Source organism: Coniosporium apollinis, assembly GCF_000281105.1.
Source record: "Coniosporium apollinis CBS 100218 chromosome Unknown supercont1.1, whole genome shotgun sequence".
NCBI lineage: Eukaryota > Fungi > Ascomycota > Dothideomycetes > Coniosporium > Coniosporium apollinis.
The window spans coordinates 231,372-252,032 of NW_006913263.1; the positions used below are offsets into that span (position 1 = coordinate 231,372).

Sequence of the window (20,661 nt, forward strand, 5' to 3'; positions counted from 1 at the left end):
ATGGCCGAAAATATGGAAGTCGACGTGGCGACGCCTCGTGGGACGAAGAGAAAAGCGGACGAAACGCAACCGCCACTCGGCGGCGCCCCTCGTAAGATTGTGGCCCTTTCTCAGGATGTCGTGAACAAGATCGCTGCAGGCGAGATCATAGTTGCGCCGGTGCATGCACTGAAGGAGTTGATCGAGAACGCCGTGGACGCAGGCTCAACGTCTCTCGAGATTCTGATCAAGGAAGGCGGATTGAAGCTTCTTCAGATTACGGATAATGGCCACGGCATCAATGTAAGTCTCTCTAGTGTTCCTGTGGAATGCAAACTGACCTGATGCAGCGAGATGACTTGCCTATTCTATGCGAGCGATTTACCACATCCAAGCTCAAGGCTTTTGAGGATCTTACATCCATCGGCACCTATGGCTTCCGGGGCGAAGCTCTTGCCAGTATCAGTCATATTGCCCATTTGACCGTGACCACGCGGACCAAGGAGTCAAGCTGTGCCTACAAAGCGCACTATGCAGATGGCAAGCTGGTGCCTGCCAAACCTGGACAGACCGCTGAGCCGAAGCCAACAGCAGGCCGGCAAGGCACTCAGATCACGGTAAGCCCACGAAGTAAAAGCGCAGTTTCCGTCTAGAAGCTGAACAATACCAGGTAGAGGATCTTTTCTACAATGTTCCAACCCGACGGAGGGCTTTCCGCTCGGCTAGCGAGGAGTATGCGAAGATTCTCGACCTCGTCGGACGATACGCTGTCCACTGTTCTGGCGTCGCTTTCACGTGCAAAAAGCATGGCGACTCAACTGCGGGCATCTCTGTACCGGCCAATGCGACTACTCTGGACCGCATACGGCAGGTTCACAGCACCGCTGTTGCAAACGAACTGATCGCGTTTCAGGCAGCGAACGATCGCTGGGGCTTTAAGTCACAAGGCTATGTCAGCAACGCTAACTACAGCATCAAGAGGACAACCCTGTTGCTGTTCATCAACCACAGATCTGTAGAGTCCTCTGCCATTAAAAAGGCTATCGAGCAAACATACGCTCAGTTCCTACCGAAGGGTGGTCACCCGTTCATCTACCTGAGTTTGGAGATTGACCCTCAACGCGTTGATGTCAATGTCCATCCGACGAAACGCGAGGTCAATTTCCTGAACGAAGATGAGATCATTGAGATCATCTGCGACGAAATTCGGTCAAATCTAGGCAAAGTCGACACTAGTAGGACTTTTATGACACAGAGCCTTCTGCCAGGAGTCAAGGTTCCCACCGCAGTTACTACTCCGACACAAGACGTAGGCAATGCCATACCAGAGACACCACGACCGCCAGTGACACCAGCGACGCAGAAGGGCCGGAGTCAGAAGCCCTACGAAAACAGCCTCGTTCGCACAGATGCAAAGGTCCGCAAAATTACCTCAATGCTCCCGCCTGGTCAGCATCCGTTATCAGAGGCCGCTGCAGACGGAGGAGGGCCCGAGGAGATGGACTATGAGTACTCCGATCGAGAGCCCACATTGTGCCGCCTAACTACCGTCAAAGAACTGAGAGCTGAGGTGCGCGACAACATGCACAACGGGCTCACCGACGTCTTCGCGAGCCACACCTTCGTCGGTATCGTTGACGAACGCAGGAGAATAGCAGCTATCCAGAGCGGCGTCAAACTCTACCTTGTCGACTACGGCATGGTCTGCAACGAGTTCTTCTACCAAGTCGGGCTAACAGACTTTGGAAACTTCGGCAGCATCAAGTTCAACCCGGTGCTGAGCTTGCATGAGCTTCTCACCGTAGCCGCTGACCACGAGAAGCAAATAGCTGACGCCGAAGACGAGCTCAACTGGGAGGAAGTCGTCGACGCCGTCAAAGAGCAGCTGCTCAGTCGCCGCGAGATGCTCGCAGAGTACTTCTCCCTCGAGATCTCCGAGGAAGGTGACCTCCTCGGCATACCACTGCTAATAAAGGGCTACACGCCGAGTCTTGCCAAACTGCCCCAGTTCCTGCTCCGATTGGGCCCGCACGTCAACTGGCTGGATGAAAAAGGTTGCTTTCACAGCTTTCTGCGCGAGCTAGCCAGTTTCTACGTGCCGGAATCGCTGCCGCCGCCCCCGCCGCCCCCTTCGACCGCGGCCGCAGGTGAAATCGCTGAAGCGATCGAAGAGGATCCGGGGATAGTCGCGAGAAGACGGCAGCTGGCGCGTGCGATTGAGAACACAATCTTTCCGGCGTTCAAGGCGCGGCTAGTGGCTACTAAGGGCTTACTGAAAGGCGTTGTCGAAGTCGCTAACCTCAAGGGGCTTTACAGGGTCTTCGAACGGTGTTAATGTTGCATGGAACGCGCAGGAAAGATGCCTGGATACCATTTTACTAGCTTCGCAGCTGCTGTCATCTCTAGATTCATACCTTATACCCCCAAAAGTTCCCATGACGCCGCTCATGAAGTAACACAATGGTATCTTTAACTTTCAAGCCTTCGATATCATGACGTTCACAGGCCCATTTTCCGGTTCCAGACGCGTCAGTCCTTTTTACCCAAACCACCCAATACCCTCCGAACACCGCTAGTACGCAGCCGCGCGTCTCTGCCAGCTGTCCTACATGATACCTCTCAACCCCCTGAACCCACCGGACTTGGAAGGCTTAGATTCCTCCTTCTTGTCCTTGTCCTTTTCCTTTGTCTTCCTAGCGGCGCCACCTAGAAACCCCGAAGCGTATTAGCACGTGATTGTCACAAACCACGAAACAAACACAGCAAGGCTCCTTACCCCTCCCATAAGCCCTAACCGCAGGCTTCGGCTTGCTCTCCCCACTCATGGTGCTCATCCTCCCACTCGCAACCGGCTCCGCCGCAACCCCCGCCGAGCTAAAACTCGGACTATGCTGGCTCTGGCTCTCCCCATACGCCGCCGCGCCCCCCAGCTGCGTCGGACTCAAATCCCCCGTGTTGCTCCGATGCGGCAGACTCTCATGTCGCCTCACCTGCGGCCTTGACGTCGGAAAGCTGCTACTACTCGGCCCCACCGACGGGCTCGTATACGGACTGAACGAGTGGATCGAACCCTCGGCCTCGCCCTCGCCGCCGGAGGGGTCGGACATTGGGGCGTTTGGGCGCGGAAAGCGGCTGATGTAGCCGCCGATGCTGGAGGTGCTGACGCTGTTTTTGCGGCTGAAGGATGAGATGGAGCCGACGTCGCGCAGCTGGCCGATGTCGTGGAAGTTGCCGCCGCCGCTGCTGTTGCTGCCGGGGAAGCGCGGGCCGGCGTCAGCCTCGTGCTCGGCTTCGAGCTCGGCGAGGCGCAGCTCGAGATCGGTGTATTTGTCTAGTAGCCGCTGGTGCGTTTTCTTCAGCTGCTGGAGTTTCGCGTGGCTGGCGGCCAGGGCGGAGTCGATCATTTGCTGGACTGAGGGTGGCAGTTGGTTGGGGTGAGAGGACTGTGTATGGGCTTGGAGTTGGGCCTCGAGCTCTGCGATGCGGCCGTCGTAAGCTTTGCGCGCGCGCTCCATTTCGGCCTCGCGGCTTGTGAGCTTCATGGTTGTGGTGGTGAGCTCGGCGCGCAGGAGCTCGGTATCTTCTTTTGCTTGCTCGAAGACAAGTTCGCGGAGTTCGTATTGGCGGAGTTTGGCTTGGAGCTGCTCTACGTCTTGTCGGAGGGCTTCGAGCTCTTCCATGTCGAGCTGGAGCGAGCGGAGTCGTTGCTGGGAGTTCAGCTCCCGGGCTTCGCTTTCTACGACGAGCCGTCGGAGGTGCTCGCAGTCTCTCTGGGCTTTCTGGACCTCGAGGCGGAGGCTGTCTTCTTCTGAGTGCCACTGCTTCTGCTCTTCCCTGTAGGCCCGGACTTTGGTCGTGAGCTCGCCCTCCCACTTCTTCGACTGGTTCTTACTCATCGCCGTCTCTTTCTTCAGCTGCACATACAGCTCACTGGCCTTTGCGAGCTTCGCCTTTAGCGTCCGATTGGTGTTGAGCAGGTTTTGGGTTTCAGCTTCAACCGTTGCCTCTCTGATGTGCTTTCTCTGCAATTGCCCAATGTGCGACAGATGTTGTTGCTTCAGGTAGCGCTCAAAGTTCAGGTCGTTCCGAAGAAGCATGATCTCCCTCTGCAGAGAGGCAGAATTTCGATCCTGGAGGCTAGGACTTGTTGGAGGCGGCGATAGGTTGCCTTGAGATAGCGCTTGCGCGAATGATTCCAGACGAGAGGTGCTAGTAGCGGAGGCACTGCTGGCTTTTCGAAGCGGGCCGGACGCTTTCCTATGCATCACGAGTGGTTTGACCTCTGGCTCAACGCGTTTGCCTTGAGGCGGCAGGGTAGGGCTATCCTGAGCGACATCACGAGGCCCAATAGCCGGCGAAGCGGTTTTCGATGACCTTGAGCCTGGATGGCTATGCACGGGCACGGACCCTTTACGCTGTATGGGCATTGTCTCGTACCATGTTGAGGTTGGGCTAGCGACAGCCGTGGACTGTGTATTCCGCCAACTGATGTTCGACTGGGGATCTGTGGGCGACGTGATCTCATTGGCAAGTGTGGCCTCATCATCAGTCAACAAAGAATCACCCGGTATGTCCTCGGTGCGCACCAGCGCTTCCGGGATGTCGGGGAGCTTCGTAGAAGGCGGAGGGCCCGGATCATCGAGAGCTGCAGACACAGCTATGCACAGGCCCATACACTCCGTTACCACATCTGCAGGATCGCTCTTTAGCCACCTGTTCTCTGCAAGCTCATCTTCGACGGTCGTCTGGAAGAAGTTGGGATGTAGAAGATGGACTTGGCGGAACGGCTCAGTCCGGTTTCTTATGATGTCTTGGTCAAGCTCGAGATCGGCCGCTCCAGGAAAGTCCACACTCTTCAGGAATTTCCGTGGCTTCCGAATATAGCTCATGAAGTTCAACGGATACAGCCCGTACAAGAAGGTGAAAAAGTGGATGAGGCCAGGGGTCGTAGATTCGGCGTTATCGAAGGATTGCTCCAGTTTCGCCCACGCTGATGTCCCGTTGGCAAGCGCCCCATCTTGTGAGCTCTCGTTCTTCGCTTCACTGCTTATCGAGGCGCTTCGAGATATAGGATCGGAGATCTCCAGCTTGTCCCAGCACAAGATCCGACTGTATACGAGAAATAGCCTTGGTAGCCGCGCTACAAGTGAGCTCGTTATATGAGGTAAAAACATTATCAAGACAGTGAGCGCTAGCTCCACTACTGTGGCAGAAGTATCGATCAACAAGCATTGTTCGAGATGGTCGATGAGGGGCGTTTCGGCGACTAGGTAGAGGCGTGCTGGTTGGACGCGCACATAGGCACTGAGGAGACTGAGTGCTTGCGCACGGTTCTCTTTGGTAACGAAGAGATCGTCTAATGCGTGAAGTAGCTCCTGTGAGAGGCGGTCAGACGGTTCTAAACGCTTTGCACTGCTCTTCGGCTTACCTTGGGCATGCGCCGTCCGAAGGCAATGAGGACTGACTCGAGCTCGTGGGCAATGTACTCGTCTTCGGGACTCGGAAGCTCCCCTTCTGTTGCAGGTATCTTCGTCCGCGCAAGATAGGCGTCCAGCAGCCGCTTCGTAAACCGGGCAGATACGAGCGCTTTCTCGCCTTTCTTATCCTCGTCGGCATCGAAGACGAGGATACTGAGCAGAAAGTCCCGAGCATCGTCACTCTCGTCGCGCCTGTGCCCAACAGCATCGATGGTCGGCTTTATGATTGTGTCCCACCATTCCGCTAGCCTAGTATCACCCGTAATGCCTGGTCGTATGTGCTTGAGGATGCTGATGAAGAAGCCGCGCCGTTCGGGTACGTTCGCGACATGTTTCGTGTACAGTGTGCGAAGCTCATCCTGCAGCCGCTGCGAATCATGCTCGTCTATGTTCGAATATCTTTCGAGGAAGCCTTCGATCATGTGCAACAGCTCGTCGGGGAGAGGCTGCCGGGCGCTGCATACTGACAAGGCGGTGTTGAGGGCCTTGACAGTATCTTTTAGCGATTTGCTAGACACTGAGTCAGCATGACAATGCGTACATGAACCGCGAGACAATCCAGACGCAGAAGGCAGGACGTCCTACCCAGAAGACATCGTTGTCGGGGTCCGGGCAGCATGCACAGTACTGGCGCCGTCGGCTTGCCCCGCCGCATACTCCGTACACTACTACCTTAGTGTATATATTGATCCTGCAGCTGCATCATGGCGAGATGCTTTTTGCTCGTTGTTGTGACTGAGCTAGTTCCGTAGACGGGGATGGAGTGCTTGTTTCTCCAACAAGCCCTTCAAAGAAGCAAACCAGACAGAGGGACAATGAGCAGGCAGAGGCTTTTTGTGTGGGATTCCCGTCGGTGGGGGCCGCAAACGGCGTCACAAAAGGCAGGGCGCGGCCTTTCCCGCAGCCGCGATGCACTCTGCATCTGATGTGCTTCAAGGGCCCTCTTGCAGCTGTCCATCCCCAATGCTTTTCGCGCATATGTACAAGCACTCTCTCTGATCCACGGCGACCCTGTTTCGATACTGCTCCGCTTGTGGCAGTGAGTCCTCAGTTTCCGGCTATCTAATCCAGGTCGCAAATCCGAGCGCCTCCCGTGGAATCCCAGCCTCATCCCAGAAGGCGGGATGCCAAGTGCTTCGATAGCAAACCGTTGTGCAGCGTTTATCCCAGTCCTGGTTCTTGAAGCACCCGAGTTGAGCAAGGGCTAGGAGCGATTGTTTAGTCTGCACAGTCTGAAACCAGAAGTGTGTTGAGCTCTCCGCTCAACCAAGCAACGAGCCCTTACAAAAGTGATACCCTAGTTGAGAATGCCGTGCCTCCAGAACTCCTGCTGTGATAAACCTCTCCGGTAAGACTGGCAGACGCAAGGTACAGTTGCACGGCGCACCGTTAACCGTCGCATGGCGGCAGTATTCGTCATGCAGTGCATGCAGCCTTCTTTCTTCACGACTGAGGCTTATGCAGTGTGTGGACATATGCGGGAGTGGACTGATAATTTCATGTGAATCGTTACGGCACATGATCGAGGCTGGATTTCCTCACTGCTAGTAGAGCGCAGACATAGGTATCACTCAACTGCAATGGTTGATGTTATGAACACTCTGGACTTAGACGCTGTGCCTACCAGCTTAAACAACGATCAAGAATGTAACATCTTGAGAGTGCTGACTTTTGCAAACACGAAGACAGCGTATTATCCCTCTCCAGTTACTGAACGAGCCAGAAGTACAGCAACTATCCTTGCATTGACTAAGAGCTTGAACTGCCGTACATGGATGAGATCAAAGAAATTGACGAGACAGTTAGATGCCCCACCTACCACTCGAGACCGTGACAAGATTCGATGCGAATATTTCTGAAGTGAGGAGACGTGGCTTGCGGCAGAGGCATGGAACTGTTGGAAAGGCGCAGCGGCTTAAGGCAAGACGCTGCCGAGTACGTATGGATGCACAACTCGAAAACCTACTGCAGCGTGAACTCCGGACAAAGGAGATCTGAGACTCCGGGCGTAAATCCCTATGAGGGTGCCGTGCGCACAGTGTGTCTGAATATGCTTTTGCAAGAGCCTCTGCCGCTAGTAAGATGCAATGAAACTGCGGCCTTGGTAGAAACTGAGTCCGACACTACTCTGAGTAGGTAATGCTCATTCGAAAATCAGTTCCCTGCGGTTCCATTGGTGGCAAAATCGTGGACTGCGCTTCATGGTAAATTTGGGCAAAAGGCTGGGCCGTTCGTTGCCCTTCCCTTATCCAGGTAGCTTCTACAAAACTGCTCAACCTCTGTTCAGCGTATTGCCAGAGCCTTTAGGGTTGTCTTCTTTGAATTCGTCCCATGCTCGAGCCTTCATCGTCTCTTCGTCCGCCTTCTCCAGATCATCCTCGTTTGGCTCTGGCCTGATTCCAGACTGTTCGCCCCCGCCGTCGATGATCCCACCCCTTTTCCTCTCCTCTTCCAGGTACTCGTCGATGGTCATCGTTGGCAAACTGTGATCCGGCCGAAACACGCCCTGCTGCAACCTCTGGCGATTGTCTAGAAGAGTGAACGGCCGCAGAGGTTTGCCATCTGCGCTTAGAATCGGCCCGGATCTACTCTTGAGGCTTGGTACAGCAGGGTCTAATCGTTCGGAATAGCCGCCGCCATTGCGTCCATTGCGCAAGCGAGGGTCAGCAGTGCTTTCCTCTTGGCCTGGTGGCGGCGGCGGAGGAGCCATGGTTAGGATTTGCAGTTCCTGTGCTATCGACTCTAACGACTGGAATGTTTGGTGTACGGAGTAAGTGATGTTAGTTATCTGAAGTTCCCTCAGAGCCCCGTCATCGTTCTGTAGCGCTGATGGATTCTGCTGTAGGTGCTGTGGAGAGTACCGATCAGCGAAGTTCCGATATCAGGGCAAATACGCACCTCGAGCTTCTGTTTGAGAGCCTTTTCCTCTCTGAATCGCGCGATCTTAGTCTCTCTTCGGGAAGCGGCATCTCTAGTTGATGCAGTCGAGAAGACGTCGGGTCCTTCCTGATAGGTTTCGAGTAGCTTCGAGTCCGAGGGTGACAGTAGGTCGAAGGAGTCAACAAGCTTCAGAAATTTCTCGAGGCTTGTCCGCGCGTTTAGTAGATGCGACTTGCGGTCCCCTCCGGTTATTCGTAGCAGCAACTCTGCGATCCGGAAGTTGAGAAGTAGATATCTACGAGACGAGATGAGAAACGCTCGCAACCCACTTCTTGCCTATCACTTACTGAATATCACCTGAGGCGATGTCATCTACGGTTTCATTTGGACTGAACAACGAAACCTGATCGGCAATTCGGAGGCAGTCTTCATACTTTGATATAGTGGCGTTGAGCTTGTCTTGATGGTCGGCGCTGTTAGTATCCCAGCGGTTCTCTAACTCTTTACGAGCCGTTTCAGCGTCGGCGAATAGCGATCGGATATTTCTTTCTTCCATCTTCAGCGTTGTGCGAATAGAGCTCGAATGCCTGCAGGTGGTCTCTGGGATTGACGAAGTTCATGTCAGAACAGAATGATGCACGTGATATCGCGCTAGCGTGTTTGCCTCGTTTTCCGGTTGGCGCAACGAACAACATGCACTCCTCCGTTGCGCCAGCAAAGCACGATTGCAACATCTATCGGCGGCTTGCCTCTGGAAACGCACATAGGGTGGCTCCTAGAATTCGGATTTATCAAAACTTCCTGCCAGAGGGTTATGTGCCATTCCTCGCCGAGCATCGTGCTTTGTTGAAGGAACCTTTGGCGCCGTCGAACTGTGGCATCCTGCCAATCTCTAAGTTTCTCAATGACAGTTTCCTAACTAACTCTCAGCGATTAACAACATGTCTATCGACGATATCGAGCCTGACTCTAAAGGCGCTGGCGAGCTTGGTGATTCAGACTCCGAGGATGAGGCATTGAAGTCTTCCGGGCCCCATACGTCCTCGACGAAACGCCGAGCCCAGAATGCTCTTTTTAGCTCCTGGGTAGTCCAGAAAGCCGAGTCAGTTAGCAAAGAAAAGATCAAGGAGGCCATCAAATCGGCTGACGATGAGACCTTGTCCATCACCAATCTCCTCGCAAAACAGGAATCGAAACAGATCATTACTGACCCTAGGGAGTACCAGCTTGAACTTTTCGAAAAAGCCAAGCTTGAGAACATCATTGCCGTGTTGGACACTGGATCTGGGAAGACATTGATCGCCGTTCTACTACTAAAGCACATCATTGACCAAGAACTTGAGGACAGGGCAGCCGGCAAGCCGCGTCGCATCTCCTTTTTTCTGGCAAGTCGACTGTTCTCGAGAGGTTGCAAAGCTAATGGGCCGCCTAGGTCAACAATACCACCTTAGTCTTCCAACAAGCTGCGGTCCTTGAGTGCAATCTTGATCACAAGATTGAGCGGACCTGTGGTGCTATGAATGCTGATCTCTGGACTGCAAAAATATGGGAGAAACATCTGAGCGAGAACATGGTCATTGTCTGTACTGCAGAAGTACTTTATCAAGGCCTCATGCACTCTTTCGTCAGGCTTCAGGACATCAATCTGTTGGTCTTCGACGAAGCACATCATGCGAAAAAGAGTCATGCTTATGCCAGGTACTCCCTCATAACGCTCCTTCCAGAAGTGGCTACTCAACCCTCTGTTCAGGATCATCAACGAGTTTTACCTGACTCATCTCGAAAAATCGAAGCGACCAAAAATATTTGGAATGACTGCTTCTCCTGTTGATGCCAAAGTCGATGCCCGAACTGCGGCAAGGTAAAGCGTCCCTTTCGGATAGTAGATAGGACGCTTACGAATAGTCAAGGGAGCTCGAGAAATTGCTGCACTGCAAGATAGCAACAACTTCCGATCTCAGCCTGCTGCAGATAACTATCAGCCGACCTTCGGAGGAAGTTGCGTTTTACCCTCGCCTGCAGCAGTCATTTGAAACGCCCTTGAATCAGAAACTCATAGCGCGGTTCGGCGATGTGGACGCATTCCGAAGTATATTCTTCGACTCTAAAGATGCCACTTCAGGCCTCGGTAGATGGGCTGCCGACATGGTCTGGTCATTTGCTCTCAAGGGAGATGAGCTCCGAAAACTGGAGGCGCAAATCGAACGTGGTCACCACAATCACAAACATGTACAGCCGGTTGCGCAGCTCGATGCAGCCATTGCTCGTCTTCGTGATGCTGCGCAGCTGATCAACGACCACGATTTTGGCTCCCCTACAGCTAGCCTTTGCGACGTCAGCGCGAAGGTCCTCAAGTTACATGAGTGGCTCCAGTTGTATTTTGAACGACCTTCGGATGCTCGATGCATTGTTTTTGTTGAGAAGCGCCACCATGCTCGTCTTCTCCATCTGATCTTCGAGAATATCGGCGGCCCTCACCTACGCACTGGCATCCTTGTTGGCGTAGGCACGCGAGCGGGAGATACTAACGTATCATTCCGGCAACAAGTTATGACGCTTGTCAAATTCCGCAAAGGCGAGCTCAACTGCCTCTTCGCCACGTCTGTCGCGGAAGAAGGCCTTGACATCCCGGATTGCAATCTTGTTGTCCGCTTTGATCTATACCGGACCATGATCCAGTACATACAATCTCGAGGGCGGGCCCGCCACCGCAACTCGAAGGTAAGATATCTCTGCTCTATCTGTAACATTCTTCATTTCTGGCAGCAGGACCTGCCGTGCAATTTGATGTCTGTTGTCACTCAACTCTCGCCTCTTGACCAGGGCAGTCATCGGCTCCTAGAGTGTCCTGCTGTCGTGTGGCTGTAAACCATCGCGCTTACGAGAAATAGTACCTACACATGATCGAAGACGGTAACTTCGCTCACCGAAGCACTGTGTTCGAAGCCCGAACTTCTGAGGTATGTCAGCATGAGCGAACCAACTAAAGATCTACTCTGACCAAGCACAACACAGAACCTTATGCGTCAATTCTGTGAAGCGTTGCCCAGTGATCGGCTCCTCCAAGGCAACGATGCTGACTTCGATGATGCGCTGATCGAGGGCAAAGGCTCTCGGTCCTGCACCATCGCCAGCACAGGGGCAAAGCTGACCTACGGGTCGAGCCTGGCAGTCCTTGCTCACTTCGTAGCTGCACTACCTCGAGAGAGCGAGATAGCTTCGGAGCCCTTCTACGCTATGTCTTTCGATGGAGGCAAATTCGTGTGCGAGGTGATATTGCCAGAGAACTCACCTATCCGCTCAGCCATTGGCCGCCCATCCAGTAGGAAGTCCATTGCGAAGCGTTCAGCTGCCTTTGAAGCGTGCTGTCTCCTTATGAAGGGCAAGTACCTAGACAACCACTGGTTGCCCATCTACACGAAGAAGCTACCGGCCATGCGGAATGCGTTGCTAGCGCTCAACTGCAAAAAGACGAACCAGTACGAGATGCGTGTGAAGCCTACTCTGTGGGAATGCACCAGGGGCTCGATCCCGAAGGAGCTGTTTTTGACGATACTGGACTTTACCAACGGCCTGGAAAGGCCGCATCAACCGCTAGCACTAATCACTCGCTCAGCGCTACCGCCGCTCCCAACTTTCCCGCTGTTCTTGAACTCTGGCGAGACCACGATGGTCATCTCGAAACCGGTCGCTGCAAGCTTGAGTATCACTGAAGAGATTTTGGATCTCTTGACGGCTTTCACTCTGCGTGTGTATAAAGATATCTTCAACAAGACTTATGAACAAGACATGAGGAAGTTCGACTACTGGCTCGCCCCTGTGATAACGCCATGTCCTGTTGGCGATCTGATAGAGATCGACGGCACTGATGCATCAACGGATTATGTATCTCCATTTGGGCTCGTTGATTGGGAAGCCCTGCGAACAGTCTTCCTGAACGATGAGTTCAAGTGGACGCCCACCATGCCTCACTCCTTCCTCGCCGACAAGTTCTTTGTCGACAAGTGGGACGGAGGCAACCGGTTCTTCTCCATAGGCGTAGATCCTAGTCGTAAGCCCTTCGACCCTGTGCCGCAGAACACAGCCAAGGGCAGGTTCAACAAGAACATCCTGGATTACTCTGTCAGTCTTTACAAGAAAGCGAGGGCAGAAGCGCAATGGAACCTTGAGCAGCCGGTCGTCGAAGCGGAAAAGATATTGCATCGGCGCAATGTGTTGGCTGAGCCCCACGCCAAAGAGCTCACATTGCGGACTAAATGCTACGTTTGCCCGGAACCGTTACGCATCTCTGCGGTAAGTATGTTTGCACCTACATTAATCTGTTACTGACAGGGCGACCAGCTGCCAGCTCCTGCCGTAGCGACATGCCTTGTTTTTCCGGCCATCGTCTATCGTCTCGAATCATACCTTATCGCTCTCGAGGCCTGTGAGGTCGTTGGCATCAGGGTCAATCCCGAGCTTGCTTTGGAAGCTGTGACCAAAGATTCAGACAATAGCGAGGAGCATCAAGACGAGAAGATCAACTTCCGCCACGGTATGGGCAAGAATTATGAGCGGCTCGAGTTCATGGGCGACTGTTTTTTGAAGACGGCGACGACCATATCGACATTTAGCCAATATCCGGAAAGCAACGAGTTCGACTTCCACGTTACTCGAATGTTGATGCTCTGCAACAAAACCCTGTTCAACACGGCAACAGTCAAGCTCAAGCTGCATGAGTATATACGCAGCATGGCATTCTCAAGGTAAACTTAGCTGATTATAAAATACCGCGCGCTGCTAACCTAACTGAATCCAGGCGTACGTGGTACCCACAGGGCCTAAGACTTCTCGAAGGCAAAGGCGCGAAGAGCACCGGGGAAGAAGTCATCAAGCATGCTCTAGGCGACAAGACGATTGCCGACGTCTGTGAGGCGCTCATCGGAGCGGCGTTCATCGAACACAACGACCCTTCCGGCTGGAAAGCAGAAAACTGGACCGACGCCATCAAAGCCGTGACAATACTCGTCAACAGCGCCGACCACACGATGCAAGAGTGGTCCGACTACCTAAAAGCCTACGCAATACCCACCTACCAAACCGGCGCCGTGACCGCCTCGCACCGCGACATGGCCGCCAAAGTCGCCCTCGAGCACCCGTACCACTTCAAGTACCCCCGGCTCCTCCGCTCCGCCTTCATCCACCCCTCCCTCCCCTTCGCATACGAAAAACTCCCCTCGTACCAACGTCTCGAGTTCCTAGGCGACTCCCTCCTCGACATGGCAGCGATCTCGCACCTCTTCTACCGCTTCCCAGACAAGGACCCCCAGTGGCTCACCGAGCACAAAATGGCCATGGTCTCGAACAAGTTCCTCGGCGCCGTGTGCGTGAAAATCGGGTTCCATCGGCACCTGCGGTATAACCACGCGCAGCTGGAACACCAGATCAGGGAGTACGTGACCGAGCTGCAGGAGGCGGAGCGAGAGGCCCAGGGGGCACGGGACTACTGGACCAGCGTCAAGGCGCCGCCGAAGTGCCTCCCGGATATCGTGGAGGCGTTTGTCGGGGCGCTGTTTGTGGATTCCGGGTTCGATTATGGAGAGGTGCAGCGGTTCTTTGATATGCACATCAAATGGTATTTCGAGGACATGGGCATCTATGACACCTTTGCTAACAACCACCCCACGACGCATCTGCACCACCTCCTGAGCATCGAGATGGCGTGTCGCGACTACAGGCTCCTGGCGCAGGAGCTCCCGGTCGTGGGGACGGTGGGGGGGAAGTGTATTGCGGGACTCATGATCCATGATAAGGTTGTTGCGGAGGGTGTGGCGGCGAGTGGGAAGAATGCCAAGGTTAAGGCGAGCGTGAATGCGTTGGAGCTTATCAAAGGGCTCGCGCCGTTTGAGTATAGGGCTAGGTTTGGGTGCGACTGTAGGCCTGAGGAGCCGGTTGATGAGGCGGCGGTTGGGGATGCGATCTAGGGGTGGACGGCTGGGGGAAATGAGGAAGCATCGAGGGCTGCGGGGACAGCATATGGTTCTGAGATGGACGGGTTCGTGTAGAAAGGCGGCGTTGTGGTTTCCTAACGGACGGCGGAATGGGTTTGAGCGTCTTGCTGACATGACGACACAACGATACTGGAGTACGGGCTGAGGGATGGAGGGCGGGGCCTCTCCTGCGACGGCCACATACATGAACGACATTTCGGTTTTGTAAGATCTGACTGCTTCCTCTTTCCATAGAACAACCAACGCGTTAAATACTCGCACGAGACTCTCACACTGTTGCCCTCCCCATCCCGGGTGAAGAACGCCATAACCATCCCTAGATGCCCTCCTGTACAATAAGTGTGCTCCCGCACATGATAAGCACTGCATATGCCCCAGGAAAAAACCCCCCGCGATAACCGTGAACAGTGAAGCGAGACTTTTACTGCTACAACTTTCCTCCGCCCTTGAAACCCCCACCTCTGTGGCGCGTAGCCCACAACCCCGCCAACGCCGCCGCGCAGATCACGAGCCCGACAGTTGAAACGACGAACCTGATCCTTTGGGCTTTGGACCAGGGGGCGCTTTTGTCCCGAAAAAAGTAACGGCAAGTCAGTTTGGCAGAGCGGAGGCAGAAGAGACAGGATGGCGGAGATGGTTGGGCGAACTTGTTCTTGGCGAAGATGGAAGGAAGGATTCATGTGTTGGAAAAGAATAAAAGGAGAACTAAGTGGGGGGTGGGAAGGGGGAGGCTTATTATGAGTGCTCCTTTTCATACCCCTCTGGCTTCTGCATGTTGTTGATCTCGAAGTAGCGGGCTGTGCCTGGTTGGTGGGAGGGGGAGATTAGCGGGGCAACTTGACTCCAAGGACGGTTTTTGTTCGACCGAGTGCTCAAATAGCCACTAGGAGATGAGGGGAGGAAGGGAGCAAACTCACAAGAATACCCGTTCCAGTCAAAGTTGTCTTTGGGATTACAGTGGCATTTGTTGTCCAGTCGCGTCTTTTCGCCTGTCGGACAGTGCGTGAAGGGGACGTGATAATATGCGATGTCGTTGAAGAAGTGGATCTCGTCCTTTTTGAGCATGAGACCCGCGGCGATGGAGTGCACGGGCGCGTCGCCCCACCGCTCGTAGAAGAAGCCGCCGGCCTGGTCAAGGTGGTTGAAGAAGTCGATGTAGGCGTCTGAACGCAGCCAGTTCAGGTTGCCGATTTCAAAGTTGGACCACTAGGGGGAATGTTAGTGAGGTGTAGAGGGGGCTACGAAGGGGAAAAAGGGATGCGTACGAAGTGGCAATGGTTATACGTCTTGCCCTCATCATCGCTCAGGAAAGCCATGCTATTGCTCTGAGCAATATGCTGCGGGAATTTCTCGATAAAGCTCTTGGTCGCGTCCCATAGCGTCGGAATCGTCTCGACATACTCATACAGACTCAGCACGAAGCTGTACTTCTTCTTGTTCTCGGCCATGAACTTGAACGTGTCGTACTCGATGTCGCAGAACAGCTCGATACTCGGCTCCACACGCCAGTACCACTCGTAATCGAGCATGAGCGGGTGCCGGAAGAAGAAGCCGGACTCATAGCGGCACATGTGTCGGTAGCTGACGCTGTCGCCGTAGATAATTTTCTTCTCCTTCATCTCCTGGCGCACCTTCGCGGCCTTTTCTTGGTCGATCCACGAGGGGAAGGACCAGTGGTCGGTGCTAATCTTTCCATACTTTGTCTTTCCAGACACGAGGGATGTGGTGACCTTCTTGAAGGTGTCATCGAACTCAGCGTCGTTCAGGAAGACCCAGTCGTAGTTGAACTTGCGGTTAAACCGGTCCTCGACCTGCCGGATACTCCGGGCAATCTCCCAGACGTCTCCATTGCGGGCTAGCGTAACAAAGGTCGCGTTCATGCGCTCGCCGGGTGCGGTCGCGGGAGGTAGGGCGTGGGTATTTGGCGTCGTGCCAGCGGTAGCGGACGCTTTAGCAGGAGCATCCTGTGTGGGCTTCTCGGAATCGTGGGCCTCGTCTTGGTGTGAGCCTCGCCAGTTTGCGGACTGTTCTTTTAGGATCTCCTTGGGACTCTTGAGAGAGCCCTGGCCAACGGAGGAGGAAGAGGAGATGAAGAAGATGAGGACAAGGCACTAGCGCAGATTAGCAAAGTCGCGGAGGTGGATTGAACCACGGTTACGACTTACAGCGAAGGCGAAAACAATGTATCGCAGGTAGCGTTGTGTGCCCGCCATCTCGAGAGGTGGCTGTCGGTCAAGCCCGCGCTGCTTTTCATCCACTGCTCCCGTGGAGCGGATTGCAATATCGTCACTCTGTTCCTGGGGAGTCTCGATGCTCTTGCAATGCCTGCGGCGGATCGTAGTTGTGTTTAAAACGGGTTGCTCTGCTGGTGTTTGCGAAGTTGGCGGTGCAGGGTGCTTTGTATGAGGGCTGAAAGGCGCCGGACAATACGAGAGGCAGGGTCAGGCAGCAAAGCAGGTCTACGGCGAGCAGCAAGTGCAAGGAGCGTGCAAAGGAACGGGGCAGGTAGTCGTGTACGGAGTAGAAGCGTGAGAGGGTGATGGAAATAGCAGTCGTCGCATCGTTAGACGGCGCGGTCGAGCAGTACTCTAGTGCGGCCTCGGACGGGGAGAGGCCACGGGCGCTTGCCCCCTTTGCTCTGCCCAAACCTTGAGTTTCCGCCCACGCAAGGGACAGGGAGCGCCGCCTTTTCGCCTCCGAACGGGAGCTTCCAAGCTTCCAAGCTTGGATGGGCCGAGTCACGGGGGGTGCATTGAACTGTGCATTGAACTGTGCATCATCATCATCGCCAGTCGAAAACACCACCACTCTTAACTACTGATATCACACTCACAGCCACCACGAATTGCTTTCTTCGTAGCTGCTGTGTGTCTGTCTGTCTTTTGTCAACCACTCAATCTTTCTCTTCTTTCTGTTGTTCGTTGCGTAGGTGATAGCTCCTCCATCACTTGCGCTTCCATCCCACTGACACACACACCAGATAGCACACGGCGCTCTTCCTTTCACTTGACCAGCCTTCTGATCGGTGTTGCATTTTCTCGAACACACCACTGCTGCGTTCCAGCAACCGCAACCAGCCATGTCGTTCTTCGGGTTCGACGCGACTCTACCGCGAGACCGCGGCCACCAGGCCTACAAGCCCGGCTTCGGAGCGACTCCGGATGCGTTTGCTGGCCTCTCCGGCAGAGACGACGATGCTGACGCTCTCGACTTTGAAGACACGTACGACGGTCTGGGCGACCGGCTCGACGAAACCGACGATGCCTTCAACGACGACACGTTCGGTGGCGAGCCGGCCACTCAGCAGAATGTCGCGAAGGACTTTGACTTCTCTGGGCAGACGGCCAAGATTGCAAACACTTTGCAAGAGGAGCAGATGTTGTACACTGCCCGACAGCCTCCGCCGAAAGCCAGTCCGCCGAAGAGAGCCGCAAAGCCTGCCAGGACTGGATATGAGAATTACGCCCAGCCGGACTACATACCCAAGTTGGAGGCCAACGCGGGTCTGTGGGGTATCCCCCCAAAGAAAGCCTCTCCCCAGCCACAGGCTCATCAGCGTCAAGAGAGCCAAGGAGCTCCAATCGCAGCTGAATCTTCCCGCAAGATGATGAGTCTCGAAGAGGTGGAGGCGGCGATGCGAGCCCAGAGCAGGAAGCCAGCAGCTCCACAGCCTCAAGTGCCCCAGGCACCACAGCTTTTTGCCCCTGTTCCGCCAGCGCAGCCGTCGCCGGCCGAGTTTTCGCATCAGGCAGGGTTTGGCGTACCACCACAGATCCTGCAGCGACCTCAGGCAGCGTACGATCAGCGACCTCTGTCGGCTCCTCGTCCACCAGCTCAAGCTGAACTGCCACCTCAAGGTGTTCAGCATCCTCAGATTCTGCAGCGTCAGCGCCCCGTCCAACCCGAACCTGTCGCTCATAGGCAAGCGCCTCAGCAGCCCGCCGCACAGCCGCAGAGGCCGCCCTCGCAGCCTCGGCAAATCTTGCAGAATCCCAACCGCCTCTCAGGTCAGGGCCAGCCGATTGCACAGCCAGGGCCACGTCACGGTATGCAACAGATGGGTCCCGGCCACCAGCGCGGGCCATCCTACCCAGCGAACGTGGTCACGTATCCCCAGCAAATACTCGACATGTCCTCCGAAGAGCGTGCTGCGCATCTTGAAGCAGAAGCTAAGCGAGCTAAGCGCAACTACAAGATCCATCTTCTTTCGAAAGACAACGGTTTGATGACACCTCAGGATAAGAACTTTATTACTAGGATACAGCTGCAACAGCTTGTCACTGCAACGGGCGGTGTCGATGATCAAGGACCAGAAGCAGCACTAGCGGAGGACTTCTACTACCAGGTTTATTCTCAGATTCGGGGTGCGCCCCGGCAAAATCCGAACCAACCTGCCAGCCAGTTCGCTCAAACCTATCTCTTTCAGACCGGCGGACGGTATGGCAACAACCGCCGACGCCCCCGTGGCGGTGATAACCACATCCAGCGCATGGAGCAGCAGGTCCAGCGTGCCGTCGAAGCTGCCAAGGCCAAGCCGAAGAACAAGCAGTTGGTTATTGAGGGAAGCTTAGGCAAGATTTCTTTTAGCAACGCGAAGACGCCGAAACCTCTGCTGAACATCAAGCGGACGGAGAGCGGCACCCCGCGGCCAGAAAGCGCGGCTCGTCGGCCAAGCCACATGCACCGAGATCCCACTACAGCTGACCGAAAGGTTGTCTTGAAGGACATTGAGAACGTGTATAGCACTTTGATGCAGATGGAAGACCACGAACGGCACATGCCGCCGCCGCTCGCAGAAGACAGTGAGCCGGCTGTTGTAGAAGCCCACATGCTTTGGCGGCAGACCATCCAGTCTCTAAACGAGAAGCTCTGGCGAGAGCTGAAGGTGATGGAGCCGATCATCCCGAAGTGAGTCTCCTTCCCCTTCCGCAGCTGGTACAATCCGCTAATGCACCCCTAGCTCACCCACCCCCCACCCCTTCATCGCCATCCTCTCGCACCCCAAAGGCAAAAAAGCCGTCCCCCGCATCTTCCGCCACATCACCGACCAGCAGCGCATCACGATCCTCACCATGATCGTCGTGCACCTCGACGCGCTAGATGTAATCCGCAACGCTGTGCCCACCCACCTCAACGGCATCGACCAGCCGATCCCGGCCTCCGTCCGCGAAGACGTCGAGCTCTTCGCGCAGACGGTCCTCCCGCCCTTCTTCGCCTACCTCGCCGAGGCCCCGCTGAACATCGCGACCGGTCTGCTGGGACTGGTGCTGGACCGTACGAACCTCACCGCCGTGGCGCGGACCAAGATCGGCCTCCTCGTCCTCACGATGTTCGTCTCCCGCGCCGAACTCCTCCGCCCCGTTCCCCCCGCCCCCCCAAGCGCGCAAGACGACTGGGTCCAGTGGACCGAGCTCTACACGCGCCTCTTCGACGCCGTGGAGCCGGTTCTGCCCTTCGTCTTCCCCGGCAGCGTCAACGACGCCGAGGACGTCTATGTGTGGCAGTTCCTCGCGGCGATGGGGGTCGGTGCGAGCCCGGAACAGCAGCAACGGCTCGTGTTGGGCGTCAAGGAGAGGGTTATGGAGACGGTCGCGGCGTGTAGGGCGCTGCCGGAGGAGATGCGGGCGCGCAGGCTCGGGGATGTGAATCTTTTTATGAGGGCTATTGGGTTGGATGTTGAGTTGTTGGGGTAGGGAAGCGGGGAGCGAGGGTTCATGAGGGCGATGAAGAGGTATGGGTTGGTTGGGATGAGGGCATGATGTGCGCTTGGTAGCTTCGAGGCACGGAATGTGCAGGGGATTGGGAAGCATAGCGGGGTGATGGTTAAGCGCTGGCTGCAGTCGGGAGCGTTGGGAGCGGGATGGATTGCATTGTTGCCGCATCGGCTTGAGCGTGGGGCGCTTGGTATCAACATTACCGGATTAAACAACTATGACTAGGAATACATGATCGGTTATGCTCAAGATCGCGGTGCAATATTTTGCCGATATCAGATTGGTGCGACTGCTCGTGCGATTGCCTGAGCTGCGTTACAAGAGACCCATACGGCTTATTGTCAGGGAGTTAATTGCTATTCCATGGAGGACACAGTGTCTGCTAGCACGCTTTGCTCGCCACGTGATGCGTAGGAAATGTGATGCTAACCACAAGTTGGATCTAGCGCTGCAAAGGCGTAGGCTCTAGCATAAGCTACATCGAGCCAAACGTGCAACAGCCTCTGCTGGATCTGCAGGAGGAGCGTAACAACGCCTCCTTGCTCTTGGATCTTCGCCGCAGCTGACCACTCAGCGCAGCCTCTCAAGCCTATAAAAGCTGGTCGGCGATCTCGCACGCCC

At 55.1% G+C, this 20,661-nt stretch overlaps 6 protein-coding genes across 6 annotated transcripts; 3 read left to right on the forward strand and 3 right to left on the reverse strand.

The window, feature by feature from the left end:
- Window positions 1–2,314, forward strand: W97_00083 (DNA mismatch repair protein MLH1; the record flags this gene model as incomplete). Its single annotated transcript, XM_007778000.1, has 3 exons — window positions 1–282; window positions 330–596; window positions 650–2,314. The coding sequence occupies 3 exons, from the start codon at window positions 1–3 to the stop codon at window positions 2,312–2,314; spliced, it is 2,214 nt and encodes a 737-aa protein (XP_007776190.1).
- Window positions 2,315–2,584: 270 nt separating this feature from the next.
- W97_00084 (uncharacterized protein) lies at window positions 2,585–5,878 on the reverse strand (the record flags this gene model as incomplete). The annotated part of the gene is made up of 3 exons (XM_007778001.1): window positions 2,585–2,685; window positions 2,756–5,354; window positions 5,408–5,878. The coding sequence occupies 3 exons, from the start codon at window positions 5,876–5,878 to the stop codon at window positions 2,585–2,587; spliced, it is 3,171 nt and encodes a 1,056-aa protein (XP_007776191.1).
- Window positions 5,879–7,728: 1,850 nt separating this feature from the next.
- Window positions 7,729–8,892, reverse strand: W97_00085 (uncharacterized protein; the record flags this gene model as incomplete). The annotated part of the gene is made up of 3 exons (XM_007778002.1): window positions 7,729–8,304; window positions 8,355–8,631; window positions 8,684–8,892. 3 exons carry the CDS (start codon window positions 8,890–8,892, stop codon window positions 7,729–7,731), a joined length of 1,062 nt encoding a protein of 353 aa, XP_007776192.1.
- Window positions 8,893–9,277: 385 nt separating this feature from the next.
- Window positions 9,278–14,299, forward strand: W97_00086 (uncharacterized protein; the record flags this gene model as incomplete). Its single annotated transcript, XM_007778003.1, has 9 exons — window positions 9,278–9,640; window positions 9,680–9,743; window positions 9,788–10,034; window positions 10,087–10,197; window positions 10,247–11,057; window positions 11,228–11,296; window positions 11,352–12,629; window positions 12,678–13,081; window positions 13,135–14,299. 9 exons carry the CDS (start codon window positions 9,278–9,280, stop codon window positions 14,297–14,299), a joined length of 4,512 nt encoding a protein of 1,503 aa, XP_007776193.1.
- Window positions 14,300–15,061: 762 nt separating this feature from the next.
- On the reverse strand, window positions 15,062–16,539 carry W97_00087 (alpha 1,2-mannosyltransferase; the record flags this gene model as incomplete). Its single annotated transcript, XM_007778004.1, has 4 exons — window positions 15,062–15,129; window positions 15,244–15,532; window positions 15,592–16,437; window positions 16,492–16,539. The coding sequence occupies 4 exons, from the start codon at window positions 16,537–16,539 to the stop codon at window positions 15,062–15,064; spliced, it is 1,251 nt and encodes a 416-aa protein (XP_007776194.1).
- An 866-nt stretch (window positions 16,540–17,405) lies between these two features.
- Window positions 17,406–20,019, forward strand: W97_00088 (uncharacterized protein; the record flags this gene model as incomplete). Its single annotated transcript, XM_007778005.1, has 2 exons — window positions 17,406–19,234; window positions 19,287–20,019. The coding sequence occupies 2 exons, from the start codon at window positions 17,406–17,408 to the stop codon at window positions 20,017–20,019; spliced, it is 2,562 nt and encodes an 853-aa protein (XP_007776195.1).
- Between the last annotated feature and the right edge of the window lie 642 nt (window positions 20,020–20,661).